At 36.6% G+C, this 16,235-nt stretch overlaps 1 protein-coding gene across 1 annotated transcript in view; it reads left to right on the top strand.

The window, feature by feature from the left end:
- The window catches only part of igsf9bb (immunoglobulin superfamily, member 9Bb), a gene marked incomplete at both ends in the record, with an annotated part of 133,310 nt that extends 130,084 nt beyond the window's left edge, over positions 1–3,226 (top strand). Inside the window, 2 exons of the mRNA XM_084073498.1 lie at positions 2,187–2,314; positions 3,012–3,226. Coding sequence (XP_083929624.1) covers positions 2,187–2,314; positions 3,012–3,226 — 343 coding nt within the window. The remainder of the gene's footprint in view (positions 1–2,186; positions 2,315–3,011) is intronic.
- Between the last annotated feature and the right edge of the window lie 13,009 nt (positions 3,227–16,235).

Consider the following 16,235-nt stretch of genomic DNA (forward strand, 5'->3'; position numbering starts at 1 on the left):
GCGCAGAAGTGTCGCGTTCCAAAAATAGCCGATATTCAAGCTCATTACACATGTCATACTGGCACTGCGAAGCATTGTGAGCTTGTAGATCGGATATTTTCGGCATGTGACACCATTGTACAACTAAGTATAAATTAAGCATTCATACACAAATGCACTTACAAAACGTGGACTGCAGAACAGTTCTGATGGCCATTTGAAGCAAGTGGCCCTGCCAAAACCGCTGATGCACTTCTATTTATTATGAGGAACAGAGAATTAACCAATAGGGCATGTGAGGGGAGAGCATGCAGGGGACTTAAATACCCCTTAGTTTTGAGTGATCTGCCCTTTTGAAGTGCGTTTCAATGTATTCCCCTTTAAAGTCGTGTTCCATGTGCAAACTGCCATGCATGCCATCGCTAAATATTGCTCTTCCGTTTCAAAAAAGAAAAAAGAAAAACCTCAACAACAACTATGGATAAACTCTTGTTACATTTGTTGTCCTAGTGCTTCGCTTTTTATTTTTTGGCTTATTTTTCATTATGTGACTGTTCCCGAGTAGTCATTTCCCCTCCCGCCATCTCTCCCCCTGTCAGCATGGTGAAGCCCATTGTAGACAGTATCCATGTCTATGAATACATATTGATGATGCTTTGTTGCTCAGCTGTGATTTTCCCCCTCTACTAACGACCTTCGGTTTCTCTCTGCAGTCACGTTGGGAAGATGGCTCCTCTGTAAAATGCTATTTGTTTTCTGTGCCTTGAGAGAGCCCAGTGTGTGTTTGTGGCAGAATCTGTGGGCTGCCATGTCATAAGTGCCTCCATGAATGGAAGGGAGGTCTGTAGACGCCATCATTAACCACTTAAACCCTATAGTTGACCGGAGTCCCCCAGGGCTCTATACTAGATCTGCTAGCATTTTCCTCTTCAACAAAATAGCCGATCTGCAAGCTCAATGTTGTGAGGCGTTGTGAACTTGTAGATGTGCTATTTTTGCCAAATGTTTGCCCCAGAATAGGGATGCTAGGGTTCATGTGGTTAAACAGCTGAGAAATATACACTTCACACCACGGAAACATTTGCATCTGTTATTTTCAGAATGGAATGAATCTGATTTTGAAATAAGTATAAATGTTTAATTGTTAGGAATATTTTTATGGCTGTTGAAATTATACTGTTTTAAATTTAAAAAAATATATATTTTGTGATTTCTCCTCTGAAACTAACAGTGCAAATCGTACTACATTCTCTATCTACTGTATTTTTTTTTTTATCACTGTCATAATTGTTTGTGATGCATTTAAAGGTGAATTTGTGGTTTCACAAATTGTGCTACAGTACTTTACTGCTGTTTGGATAAAAATGTTAGGATCAATTTGGGCAAAAATATCAAATGATTGGTTATGGCAAATTGTTAATGTAGAAATAATTATAGTTTTAACCCTGCATGGTCATCAACAAAATTTCAAGTTGAAGAAACTTTACAAGCTATTTTTTTACTCATATTGTGAGAAGTTAAGTCTTTTGAGAAAAGTAAGGTCTTTTGAATCTTTTGAGAACATGTTGGTGGAATTCAAAGTACAGCTCCTGAGGTCTCACATTGATCAATTGGCTGTGGTGGACAGTAACCAAGTAGCCTACATTTACTTGAGTACTGTACTTAAGTACATGTATTGAGTACATATGTACTTGAGTATTTGTATTTTTGACTACGTATGACTTTCACTCCACTACATTTTAAAGAAAAATATTGAATCCACTACATTTCTTGGAAGGAAAAAAGTATGTTATAGCTGTATTTCAACAGTGGAAAATAGCCGATCGACAAACTCTGTAGATCTGCTATTTTCACTATCATTGATATTTTTTGTGCTTTGTAATTTGTACTTTTGAATGCTTAAAAAAAAGCAAGTACTCCAGTTCTTTAACTCAAGTACAACTTTGACAAGCAACTTTTACTTGTAGTTGAGTTATATTTGACCAGGAGTATAGATATATACTTTGACTCGAGAAATTTAGTATTTTGTCCACCACTGGCTATTGGTAATGTTCAGCCCTTCTGGTTTAGCACAACCAGTGCTCTGTTGAGATGGTTTGGGTCTTGAATGTGGTGGTATTCTGTTTTTGTGGACGAACAGGGGTCCACTTGGATGTGTGTGACCCAGGGTTACCTGTTTTTTTCCTCTCTCTCTTTTCTCTGTTCAGAAGACGTCGAGGTGCGCCGACTGCCCTGTCAGGGTCTGAGAGGATGGATGCACTGAGATACCAACGTATTAAAAAGGCCAAGAAGATGATGATGAACAACAATAATTCCAAGACCAGAAGGAAATCGGGTAAGAACCATAAACTGTTGCCAAGTGTTTATTTGCAAGTGAAATATTAAACAGTAATATTTGGAAATCATTAGAGCAATCAAATCAAAGTAGCAGGCTTCAAGCCGATTAGATATTTCATATACATAATTACTACAAATTAGATTTTGAAATCCCCACTGGCAAGTGGCAAACTTTACTTTTTTGTGGCTCAGTAGCAGGCAATTCGTCTAGAAATGCGTGTTTGCGCGCACGTGTGTGGCTAACATCACAAACCGCTTGGACGATCACCTCCAAATTTTTGCCATGCTGCCAATAGGTTAAGGTTTTATATATTTATTTTTTTACATTTAACTTAAATTTTATAATAGAAGTCAATGGGGTTCGGATCAGGCTGAAACCTTGCCCAAATATCGAGTCATACATCATAGATAATATCACAGATGACTTTTGCTCTGATTGCGTTCTGAAACACATCATCCATCCAGTAGTGCCCACCCAGTACAATCCTCAGGACTTTACTGAGTCCAGGTCCCTTTCTGTCCAATTTTACACTCTCAGGGCTAAATCCAAACTGAGGGTTTTACTTAGTGGGAGCTACTGCATGGACAGTCAGCTGCTCAACTCCCCTCTCCTCACTTCCTGTCCTTCCGACCTCAGACGGTATCCTTTGATCGCATTTGACCTACTACTGTACCTCTTGCAATCCCTCCCTCAGGTGTCTCCATCTCTCAGACCCAGCAGGCATACACCTCTCAGGTACTCCAGCCCGAAGAAGCTCTCTACCTCCGCAAGAAGAAGAAATGGCCCATCCGCCAGGACCCGTATGCCCGCTTTTCTGCTCTGCTGTACCGCCGTCCACCCCAGGAGGACCAGAAGGCTATTTTGGCCTGCATGGACAACATAGACCTAGACCATGCCACCCTCCTCTGAAAAAGCCCTTCGGAATGAAGTCACTTACTGTACATGTGACAAACCCTGCTCTAAAATGCCACTAGTTACATCCCATTCAGACCAACAACCCTTACACTCTCAATTGAAAATATTTGCAATTCAATACCATCAAACGGGAATACTGCTGAGTTTCAGAATCGGAATATGTTATTCCTATGTCCTTGGAGAGATACAGTCAATATTAGTGAACATTCTCCAAAGTAATAGTCAAATACAAAAGTGAAACTTGTTGTACACCTATCCCATGTTGTCATGGCAATATGCATGCCAACATGCAGAATGATTTGGAAAAGATGGACAAGATGACTGTGACCCATAATGTAAGTGTTCACTGAAATGCACTTATTTGAGTTTAAAAGACCAACATTGAACGTTTGTCTCCCCATTGATTTGATCCAGAGCACTGGTAAAGACTCATTACTTTCATATATTGATTGGAACACCCGAGGCGATAAGAATATCATATAGCCGCAAGTAGAGTAGTATTCCCCTTTAAATGTGTTTGAAGTTCCGTATAGTAGATTTATAGGGATTTAAATCGACATTATAGCTGCCAGAGGTTTGCAAAGTTTTACTCCAGTGCAAAAACATATTTATTGATAAAAAGAAAAAGAGGCAATACTTCATTATCAACTCCTTTCTTCACTGGTAAATCTTTTAAATGTCGTTTTCATACCACAGTATTACTGTTCTCCTGTGGCTTTAATACGCTTGGCATTATGTTTTCATGTGCTGAGCCATTTCCCCAAGAAGCCCTGTGGGTCTCAGTTTACAGCAACTCTCTCCATAGTGGTCGGCCGCACACATTTCACCCGCTCCAACCAAGCGCCAGCAATATCCCTCTATCTGCCGATAAACTCGCCTCACATTATGGGTTTTTCACTATACTTACAGTACCAAGTATACCTCAGAGCACAGGACACGAGACCATGCAACCACTTAGATCAGCCAGCAGAACTAAACTACCCCCTTTTTATTTGTTACTATTATTTACAATTAGCTATATCTATCAACGTATATAATATACATATATATTATTATATATAATATATATAGTATATAATAACTTATATAATTGCAATTTGCCGTATGTATGATTACCTATGACTATTTCAAAGTTAATAGTCACAAATGCCACTGTTAATATCCACACACATAATAATCAGTCATGAGCGATGAAGATCAGCGCCTCTTGTGAAAGGAGAACAACTTCTTTGATCTAATGTAAGGCAGGCAATTTCATTGGAATTATATTAAGTTATGCAGCATTAGAATGACACTACATTTAATCTAATCAATAATTTAATCAGATTAAAGAAAAACCTTTGATGGCAAGTCAAACAAAGACTGGAATCAAATTATGTTTGAACAACTTATAATTTAATTTGATCTCCCTGCACAGTAAAATACTTGGTGTTCATTTAACTCCAAAAGAGAAGACCCACGACAACAGAAAATCGAAATTGCTCCCATTTCCATTTAGCTTGGATTAGCCATTTGCTCATTTATGCCCTACAAATGTTTGCACTGGAGCAAAATCTTAGACATTGCCATAGTCTTTATTTGTACTCCTTTTTATATACTCTAGTTCCTGTATGGTAGATAGTCTAGACGGCTCTGAATCCTATTCAGAAAGTTCTATAGTAATGCCAAAAAATACAACCATTTTCTTAAAGTAATTAAACAACAAGCAAACTGAGAGCAGGATAGGATTTTGTGCCATAGTATATAATAGTATTTTTTTCATACAAATGAGAGGGCCTATTTCGAAAACAAACTAAGGCTTTAGCCTTAATGGAGCTTCTTGTTGCTTGCTTATTTTCATTTATTTTGTATTATTATCATTCATATTTTTTATCTATAAAAGTAATTGGTTTTTGGTCATTTCTTATATTCATACAGTAGCCTGGACACACACACACACACACACACACACACGTACGTTTGAGCTTCACAGTAAATGGCATAGCAGGGCTGCACAAAGTGACTCAATTAATCTGCCCACATACTCCATTGGGTCCAGTGGCATAATCTATTTTGTTTACATTTTACTCAGTTATAATATTTAGTATTTCAACTGAAAGTTTAAATAAGATTCCATTGATTGATGATATGTACCGTAATTCCAATTAGGAAAAGTGGCTAGTAGTAAGGTACTTTATTGGCAAGGCAGGGGACGTGCTATGACAACTGCAGTGCACAGAAAGCTCAAATACTGTATATTGCACGATATAGACATCCTCTAGAACAAGTTACAGTTTAGAATCAGCTGATGAAAGATCTATATATTATGTTTTTGTTGTTTATCTGTGTTTTCAAAAGGTGCTCATTTTCTCTACATGAGGTGTATTCACATGCATATATACCTGTATAGACATATCTTGGGCTCATAACATGAGACATGATACTGTCATTGTTTTGATGATTTTTCAAGATTTTGAGGTGCTTTTGGAATGGCCCATCAAGTTGCCAGTGGTGCTTTGTTGTTCTTTCGTTTTAACGGAGGTGATTCTGGCATTGTGATTTGGGGTTAAAACTGTTACAGCTGCAAATAAGACTTCTCTATCACGTATGACTAAATTGAACTCGCTGAGGAGCCACTGTATTTCTAAAACTGTACTTTATAGAAACAGTCCGCGCTCACAAGTTGAATTTTCTTATTTACCGCAGACTGCTGCTGCAGTAAATAAAAAAATTAAAAGAAATTCACCTTGTGAGTGCGGACTGTTTCTATAGACTGTTCACTGAGAGTCTGCACCCATCTGTCCTTCTCTTAATCTATTGACAGTAGAGCACGCTCAGCTCGGGACTTCTGTCCCCTAGTATTTGGATAGAGGAATAAGGATAAAGGAAATTGGCACGAATTTGGTCAGAGCCATAATGAGAGTGATGTGGAAAGGCATTCATAAAGAGTTCACACATTAACTTAAATAAAATAGCGTAGAGTCTTTAGAGTCTAGATCAATGACTCTAAACAACATACAGTACACACATCGCTTTTATGGAATGAGAAAGGAATTAACAATGTTGCATTACAACATAAATACCACAATTTCCACAAAGGAAACCAAATAAATAGAGATAAAATACATTATATACCCATTTGGCTGTACTATTTCAGGAAGAGAATTTTAAATGACTAGTCAATTTGACCCAAAAAAGTATCAATAGAGAAGACATTTCTTCAGTGGTGCATTCATTTAATTCTGATTTATACTTAGTCATTTGACGGTGTCCTATGGCAAAAATAACAGATCTTCTTCTGAGCTTGTACTGTAGATCTGCTATTTTCTGGCACGGGACACCATCATACAATGGACTAAATGAGGCATAATGAGTACTGTATGCAGAAGTCCAATAGCAGCCTGAAGTGCACAAAAACTCCCTAAACAGCCAACTGCAAATGTCAACTTCATATACGCCTTAATACACATTTACTGTATTCTAGGATATTACATTTTGTTTGATGAATGACAAAAATGTAGTTGCTCATAGAAAGATTGAAAGGAGTTTAAAAAGGCTAGGGAGATCAACTCAAAGGGAAGTGTGATGACAACTAATCATCAGGTTAGTTTGTTGATGACATGTGGATTAGTCTGGTGGTGACGTGCATAAGATTTAGTCTGGTGACATGCATTATGAGGGGGGGGGGGGGGCATTCATTGGAGGTGTTTGGGTCTGTCATACAGTAGACTGGAACAAAGGTTTTAGCAAGGTTGTGTGCGATACCTCTTTAGCCTATAGTCAACTGTGTCGCTTGACGAAAATAACTGATTGTCAACCAAAAAATGTGTCTTTCACACCTGAGTTTTTATTTGTGGGAAAATGAAAGTGATTCTACAGTATGCGTATAGCAGTTTGACCACTTGCATGTGATTTACAGTAGAAAGATATGGCTTATTCTCTTTTAACAGTAAACTGATTGATTCTAACAATAATCTATTGCCAATGTCATAAGAACAAAAAGACAAGACTGTTTGCTCCCAAGAACAAACTACTATATAAGTGATGAACATGGAAAATCCTGAACCTTCCCTTTTAAGGTGTTCAAAAGAGTAAGACATTCAAATATGTCATATGCATTAGGTTCTTTTACATTACATTATATACTCACTAAAGTACTTTGTTGCTGCTTTTCATTATAAATGAGGCAATGATGTTACATGCGCGTGCAAGCATAACTGGGGAACTAAGAAACCCTCTTAATAATGTATCTGTTTTGGGTCCGTTTAATACATTCAGGACTCCTGAAATTTCACATTCAAAGGAAAGCAATTGATAGAAACAGCAGATGGCCCAGAATATTAAACATTCTATAATGAAATTTAGATATATAATCAATGAATATATTGTACAATGTATAATGAGAAATTGCTTATTTTATATACAAAATCAATCAAATATATGCATGCAGTTTTATAACTTAATATGAAATATATTCTAATATTTTTTTTTCAATATTTAAAAGATAATTTGTATCCATAGGCCCCTGACCATTTTCAGAAGAATTATATTTATTTTCCAAATTAAAGTGTAAGGATGAGGTCCAACTTAGAGCAATGGAATACATTGTAAACATATTTAATAATAATGAAAATAATTAATTTCACATCACTGAAATAGAGAAAATTCAAAAGTAAAGATCTTTATGATAAAAATGTATTGGAGTGAAGAGGACAAAAACTGCAAAACTTTTGAACTTGCAATTGCCCAAGTAGCCTATTGCAACATACAATGTACTGTACAATGTGAAAGCGCAATGCCATGATTTTGTTTTCACATAATGTTTTGAACAGACTGTTGAGAGAATGAATGCTATGAAAGGTTCTTCAACTTTTATTATGAAGAAACAAAATTTAAAGATCACCAAGTCTGATCAAGTGACAAGACATTTCATAAAACCTGTAATAACATAAGGTTATTTCCGTAACCCCAATTCTATGATATGAGTGAGATGTCTCAAAGATAACGCAGCGAGTGTTCCCCAAAGTGATAGAATTTGAAAGAGAACCAGGCAAAAAATGTGCACTTGCATGATGTCACGGAAATCTGTGATCACCAAGGGCTTTAATGAGACTTAATATAAATAAATATCTTACATGAGGGCATTGGAGATGGATGGGTCTGTCATACAGTAAATTGGTACAAAGGTGTTAGCAAGGTTTTGAGAGTTTAAACATAAACAACCCAACAGAAATGTACTGTATACCTCTCTAGCCTAATTTATACTCCATCATACGACCGCGTTGCTTGGCGGATATAGCTGATTGTCAACCAAAAAATGTGACTTGACTTGATGGTCCTTGACGAAGTATAAAGGCTTTAATGTGCCACTTAGAAATATGTACTTGTACATAGTGTATAGTGAAAGACATTATTTGCATGGTTAAAACATTTGAATGCTATTGAACAACGAGGAATGCCACTACAATGTTTGTGCGTGTGGAAAGCAAAATGTGATGGAAGAGTTTAGCCCTCTGTTTAATAATCACAACATTTATAAGGTCATTACAAATCACCAATAAACTAGGTATGTTCATTTCTAAGTAAGGCAATTACAATGAATGAAGTCTTTGTTGCTGAAATAGTCCTCATAACATCTAAGGATAAAGTGATTATGTTAACAATTCAGCAAACCACCTGTCTACAGTAACAATATTATCTTACCTACTAAACAAAGAAACGGGAAATCACTTATATTCACTTATTTGATATATCTCTTGAACATGGCATTATTAAAGTGGAAATATTCACCTACGGAATCCAGAACATACAGTAAATATGACATTGCAATACAAGTGTGAATGTTCTTTGAACTTCCATTTTCTCTGTGGGTAAAGTTTGAAAATGTGCATAGTTTTGCTACAGAGAATTGAGACACAATAAAAGCACAGTGTATGATGCAGTCAGAGTATAATGGGTTTGAAACTGTGACATTGATCATTGTTTTGTTTTTTTAAGGATATCATTTTGATTCAAATGATTATGGGCCAGTCAAACTCCATCCTTCCTCTTTATGTGATGTTTATCAAATTAGATTTTTACTGTAGCTAAATAACCTTCCATAATTTCCCAGTTAACCTGAATCAAATTGTCTAGAACAATATGCCATTTGTTGTCGAAGTAAAAAGTAATATTCTAAAGAATTCTTGAATTAATGTAAAATACCCTAACTCAGAACTTACTTAAATAACAGTTGTGTACTCTAGGGAGTACAAATGGTGATATTTCTAACTAGATCAACATTGTGATTAAATATATAATGACTTAATCAAAATGGCCTCCAACAGTGAGTCACATTGTGACCTAGTAGGTGACGCTGTAGCTGAACACTTGACAGCTTAGCTATAGTTATGTTTGTGGTGTATATGAAGAAGAAACAGGACCTGAAAAATGATTATTCCAATTTTCTTTTTGAAGAAAATCTCAGTACTGTATCATTCTTGAGCTGAGTCTGGATTTTGATTCATACTATGACTTCTGTTTTAACATAAGATAGCAAAAATGGAGACTTGTAGTTGTCAGCCATTGGGATTTTGATGTTGATTATTTTATTACATAGTTGAAAGTTAAGAATGTATGGTACACATACAGTACACATGTCGCATAAGTGACATTTTAGTTTTTCTATTTAAACTCATGAGCACTGTTTTTCTTTTTGAAATCTACCACTCTCTGAACTCTAACCTCTGAACCTCTGGAGTGTGGTCATGTTTCTTCCCTAGTAGGAAACTGAGCCCTATAACAAATTACACTACAATATAATGTATTGTATGTTTTAATCGTTATAGCTGTGTATGAATTTGTGATTTCACTGCCCTAGCAACTGAAATATAGGCCAAATATTGAAAAAGAAAACTTATTTTGAACTCTTATAAAGTCATTCTAAAGAAAGAAAGAAAGAAAAAAAAGAAAAAGAAAGAAAACACGAACCATCACCATTTTAGACTGCCATGCACTTTTCTAAAGCCATTTACCATGTTCAGGACTTCACTGGAAAGAAAACATTACACAGTAAAATCCTCAGTGTTAGTTATTCATCAACTCTCTGAGTTAAATTAACACTCAGGATTTTGTAGTGTAGGAGCACCTCTTTGTAAATCCTGACTTGATCATGACAAGAACTACTGTATATTCAAAATCCTGAAAAAAATAACGACAAACTGAGGTATAGTGGCAGTCCAAACAGAATGACAACAAAGCAAGGCTTGACCTCAGCCGTCTCACATTTTAAATGAACCCAGCATCAGGATGAGATGTTTCAGCAAAAGCTTTAACAGCTCATCACAAATATTTTATGAACCAAGTTCATTTGAAGTCCCTCAAAAAAACATTATGCTGTCTTTGAAAAAATAGCCTTCAAAAAGCAGGGGATCAATACAGTGTAGTGAGTGCAAGTGTTGCAATGAACATACTATCAATAAACAATAAATGTTTGCCCCACCTCCAATATTGATATGTCTACACTTGAGCGTACAAGGATGCATTAGAGATTTCATATGCACATTCAAATGTTTTGTCACAGAAGTGTAAATAATATTTCAAATAAGCATACCTTATCATATATATTTTTTGTATTAAAAAATATGATGCACACAAAGTATATTGAAGAATGAGTGGGAGTCAACTAGTGTAGGGTCTGCTGACATACAATATCACGTGCACCAGACCACTGTCTTTATGTGAGTGATGGAATTCTTCTAAGTACTAGAAATTAGTTTAAGAACTTGATATATTAGATCAAAGGAATATAGAAAATATATATATAATGTTATGAAGCAAAAATGGTTGATAGTATCTATATTTGGGGACAGTAATAGTTTTTTTCAAGGATGTACGCGTCTATGTTGTTTTATTTTTATATCCATTTATTGCTTATACTGTAGCAATGCATAATCTTACACAAAGCAGAGAAATATGAAATATGAAGTCTATTTAAAAAATGCCTCTGAGGCTTAACCTTTAATTCAGCTCTGTAACGTTTCAAAAAAGAAAAGAAAGGAAATGACAAAATATATATATATATATATATATAAAAGGTGCACCATTATAGCTGTAACTGTATATCTCACTAGTTTATGACTAACTAAGAGAGACATACAGGGCTGATTCCTACTTGTTAAGCTCACAAGAATTTTGATATCAAAATACCTTTGTAGTGCGAATGACACACTGAATCAACAATGTTTAATTTCTTCGACATCATTTTGTGTTATTTATGTGTCATGATGTTACAATACAAGCACTAGTTCTAGAGAATACGGAGACAATTATTATTTTGATCAAGTCATTTTCAAGAATGGTTTCATACTCATACTAATTCCTGTTGTATCATTTGAAACCTTATCTTAGATACAGGTTTTTTTTTTTTATCACTTCAGTGCTCCCTTGCAATTTATATAGCAGCTGAGCACATAAACATAAATGTAATCTATATATTCATCTGGTCAACAGACTGTGCAAGTAGAAATGTTTAACAACGTATATATGTATGTATTGGATACAGATGCTGCTTTGAACTGATGTTATGGGGTCCCCAACATTGTTATTATTTCATTTTATGAAAGCATGAGCTGGTGCATATGATTCAAATTTAGCTACATGTACATTGTTTGAGGTGTATGTTCTCTTGCCTTTAGCTCAAAAGTTTTAGGGTTGAGCATGGCAGCAGCTGCTAAAGAATACTCCAGACTTGTTGCCATGACACCATATACATTCTGACAACTGGTGCTATTTTCAATACATTTGTGGTGCTTTTTGTTAGCAATCTTCTTGCTTCAGACAAAATGTAGCTATACACAATCCTGTACTGTACTGTAGGTTTAACCAACAGTTAATATAATTATATGTGAGTAACAAATGATTCCATTTGGCTCATAATTTGGACTGACAACATCCAAAAGGGAAATTGATGAGCATACTAGTAATGATTGTGTGTAGAGGGTTATTGTCACTCTTCCGATGCTTCAGGGAATAAACTCAAAGAACTGACTTATTTTCTGAGTGTCTAATTTAAGAAAAACATATGAACATGAGAACATATTTCATAATGATTTCATTTTTATTTTGGTACTGGGCTCATCGGAGTGGTGTTGCAGAACATCTTGCAGTACTTAACAAGTCTAATGTATTGGTGATGGCAAAGATACAGTACAACTTGAAGTTATATGTAATTCAATGCATTTGGTGCCGAGTTAATGAAGAAATACTGAATAATGATACATGTAATTCCCCTAATAATTTCAAGTCAAACAGAAATACACAGTAAAATTCAGAGAGTAAAATTGTTTTACATTAGAACTATGGATTTTATTGTGTAGCCTACTGGCACTACCAACAGCTACCGTACCACTTGAACAAGATGAGGAAAAAATCTTAAAATACTGCATTGTTTTTTCCATTAATCTCCATAGTTTAATGTTAACAAAATGTACATTTGTTACATTTACATTTAATTTTATTTGTCTATATACAAGTGTACACTGTGTAGCTGTACGTAGTGTCACTATGTTTGTTTGACTGTTATTTCAACAGCTAAAGTATCCATTAGTTGATACTAATGGAGGAGCTATCTGAGAGTTTCATAATATGTTTTTCATTTTCTCTAACAAAGTAACACTAAATGCAATACTAGTATGGAAAGAACTGCACCAATTTGCACCAACCTTCCTGAGGTTTCTTTTGGTTTGAGTTGACTGTGTCCCTCACTGAAAATACAGTGTAGCTGATCTACAAGCTCACAACGTGATGGATAGTGGGCTTTAAAAAAATGGTGTACGAGTATGTTCACTATTACATATGTAGACAACTCAGTACCTCAATGCCTATTTTAAATCCAGACATGTAACTATCCAGTTTTTATTTTCCCCATCTTTGAGATGCTTATTATCACCATGCTGTTTGTGCCAACAAATGTTGGCACAAACAAGACCCCTCCTAAAAATTCGAACTCTTAAAAGCAACTAAATTGAACTGTCTTTTTTTGTATTTCAGATGTCTTGGTATGCTTGTTGTAGTTGTATACTCATAATGGTGTATATTACATCACATTTATTTATTAAAATGTTTATGATTTTCTAAAAGGATTTAATTTTTTATTTTTTCCCCGGTATTCATTGCTCTTTAGCAGGACTATTATTTTGGGCAGACTGTTCTGGCCATATCAACTTCTTACACAAGTAAACACATGTTTTGCACCCTGTCCGTCCGTCCGTCCGTCCATGAACAGCTAATCTCTGGCACCGTCGGCCTGATCGCAGCGAAACTGTGCACACACACTTCCTGGATGCCAGAGCAGAACCTCTGCCCCAATTTTTTCACATGGGCCTGTTACAGAGCCACCAGGAGGCCGATTTTTGCGAAACTCATTTTTTGACAGCACTCCTACAGATTTTGTCAAAACATCACGCAAATCGGTACACACAGTATCTTTATAGTCATTAAATTCCATCCTGATTGGCTAAAATTGGCTTCCAAAGTTTGCAGGAGTGCTCTATTTTGAACAAAATACCTCAAATCATGAACACAGCGTGCAATTTCCGTGAAATTGTGCACGCACCCACTAGGCCGGGGAAGAATGCCACTTGAACATTTTTACATCAGCCTCGTGGTGGTGCTATAACAGGAGTTTATGTTTACCTATAACTACACCGATCTGTGTAAAACTTTGTATGCGCACTCCCTAGAGGCCAAGAAAAAAACATTGCCCTGCATTATTCACATCGTCCTTTTATAGCGCCACCAGGAGGCCAACTTATATTATACTCATATTCCATCCTGATTGGCTAAGATTGACATCTTTTTTATATTATTCCTACAAATGTTGTCCAAACATCACGCAAATCCATACACATCTCTATAGTCAAGTGATCAAGGCGGATCTGTCCAATTTTTCATATTCCATCCTGATTGGCAAATTCCGAACATTGCTGGCCCACAATAACCTACCTGAGCCCTGTGCTCCGAGCAGCACTTTTTCTAGTTAACCATATTTTATTATTTTGAAAAACATTTTAAAATAGTTCAACTAACCGATCTACATCGACACGTTGTGAGCTTGTAGATCGTGTATTTAAACTATTTTAAAATGTTTTTCAAAATAGTGAAAAAGGCAAAAAAGTGAAGGGATAAGGCCACGGTAAGGCGGCACACAAGATAGGGTGAACACAATGTGCTTTAGTATTTATTTTTTTTCCTTGGGAGAAATTCTCATTCTCAATTCTCAAAAATACTCATGCATGTCATAGAATACAGTGTGGAGCCCTGGTTAGAAGACGAAAACTCAAAAAGTGTTAGTCACATTTTTGTCATTAGTTTTAGTCAAAAAAATAAAAGAATGTATTCAAACCAATTAAATTAGGCCAATACAGGTATTGGAGTTAAAATATGAATAAAATATATCACATATAGAAGATTCAAATAATGGAATAACACAATCAAACAAACAAAACACAAAACTGTATTTTTAGCCTTCTGATCTTTCGAAGCAAGGGCCAAAATTATTATGTACCTATACTGTACTGTTTATTTTTTGGGGTAGAACGCAGCATATAGACCCAAACACAGATACCTGTGGGGAACATACAGTACCGTAACCGTTTTTATATAGCTCTACTACAGCAACAGGTCTGAAAAGCTACATTTAACACATTTGTTTCACTCAAATGACTCAGCAAAGAAACAAAATACAAGGTTCCTATCCAGAGAGAGAGAGAGAGAGAGAGAGGACCATGAGGAATGTGCTTACGGAGGTGTTGCCACCAAGCCAGTCATGAACCAATACAGTCACCCTGTCACAGATCACAACCTTCAACATCAGCCACAACACAGCAGACATAGATCCACATCAGTCTTCGAACATTTGGAATTGATGACTATTGTGTCAAAGACCAAAACCTTTAGCTTGAACTTAAAAGGAAATAGTAAACTCACACATAGGATAATTTAATTGACCAAGAGCCACATACACATACTGTTCCCTGTTAAAACTCACTACATTGAACGGCAGACACAACACAACATACAAACAAACTGTAGATTCACACCAGCATTCAAACAGAAACAGTCACTGAACATGCTTCATTGCCACCCAGTCAGGTCACAAAATGACAACAATAGTACAACAGCTTGAATCACATTAGTATTCACACCGAATAGAACACAAGCAGCAACAGCCGCAAAAAGAAAAAGTACCTTACTTGAGTCGTCTCCTACTTGACTTCATCAGTTGTGTAAGACAGTGATGGCCAGGGTCAAACTTTGGATCCCATGGATAGAGAGAAAGAGCCCACCTTATACCTCTCTCTAGTTCATCCCGGGATGAGCCCTCCAGCGGCGTCTCCAGTCACATGGATCCTCCATATATCTGGCTTGCTCGCCAGTACTTTCCTCCCCTGCTGGGAGCTACCGGTGTCAATGACAGTGACAGACCAGCCAGCCCCATTCTCCCGGCTGCCATCTTCTCACTCACCCTTGGTAGCCCCCCATACAGATGCTTGTTGGTAACATGTTCATCCTGGTTGACGTTTAGTATTGCACATAGCATTTTGGTGTAGCACAGTGGCTAGGTACTTCTGTAAAGCATGCTTCAGGGTCCAGCATTCACAGCTGTGTAGGAGAACGTACTATACAGGACTGAGAATAAGCTGAGCTTGATATGGTGAAGGGGTTGGACTTCCACACACTGGCCATGCCTTTCAGAGCGCTCCATGCAAGCAAGGGTGTCCCCCTGCAACAGCCTGGATGTCAAACGCCTGGCTGTTGCTGTCTGGGGTCGTCACCTTGGCTCTTGTACTGTACCTTCTTCTTCTTTTGTGTATCATCAGATGTCCAGCTCACGTGCAGCCACGTCCTCGCCTGACTTGTCCTTCAATGGTCCAAAACCCTGTTTCTTCCAGCTCAGAAACATTGCTAACATCAAGTCATGTCATCATTTGCGGACCTTGAACAAGTCAGTTAACAGTCAGTATAACATGTTTCTCTTCCCTAC

The sequence above is a fragment of the Gymnoscopelus microlampas genome (genome assembly GCF_963454915.1).
Source record: "Gymnoscopelus microlampas genome assembly, chromosome: 12".
In the NCBI taxonomy this organism is placed as follows: domain Eukaryota; kingdom Metazoa; phylum Chordata; class Actinopteri; order Myctophiformes; family Myctophidae; genus Gymnoscopelus; species Gymnoscopelus microlampas.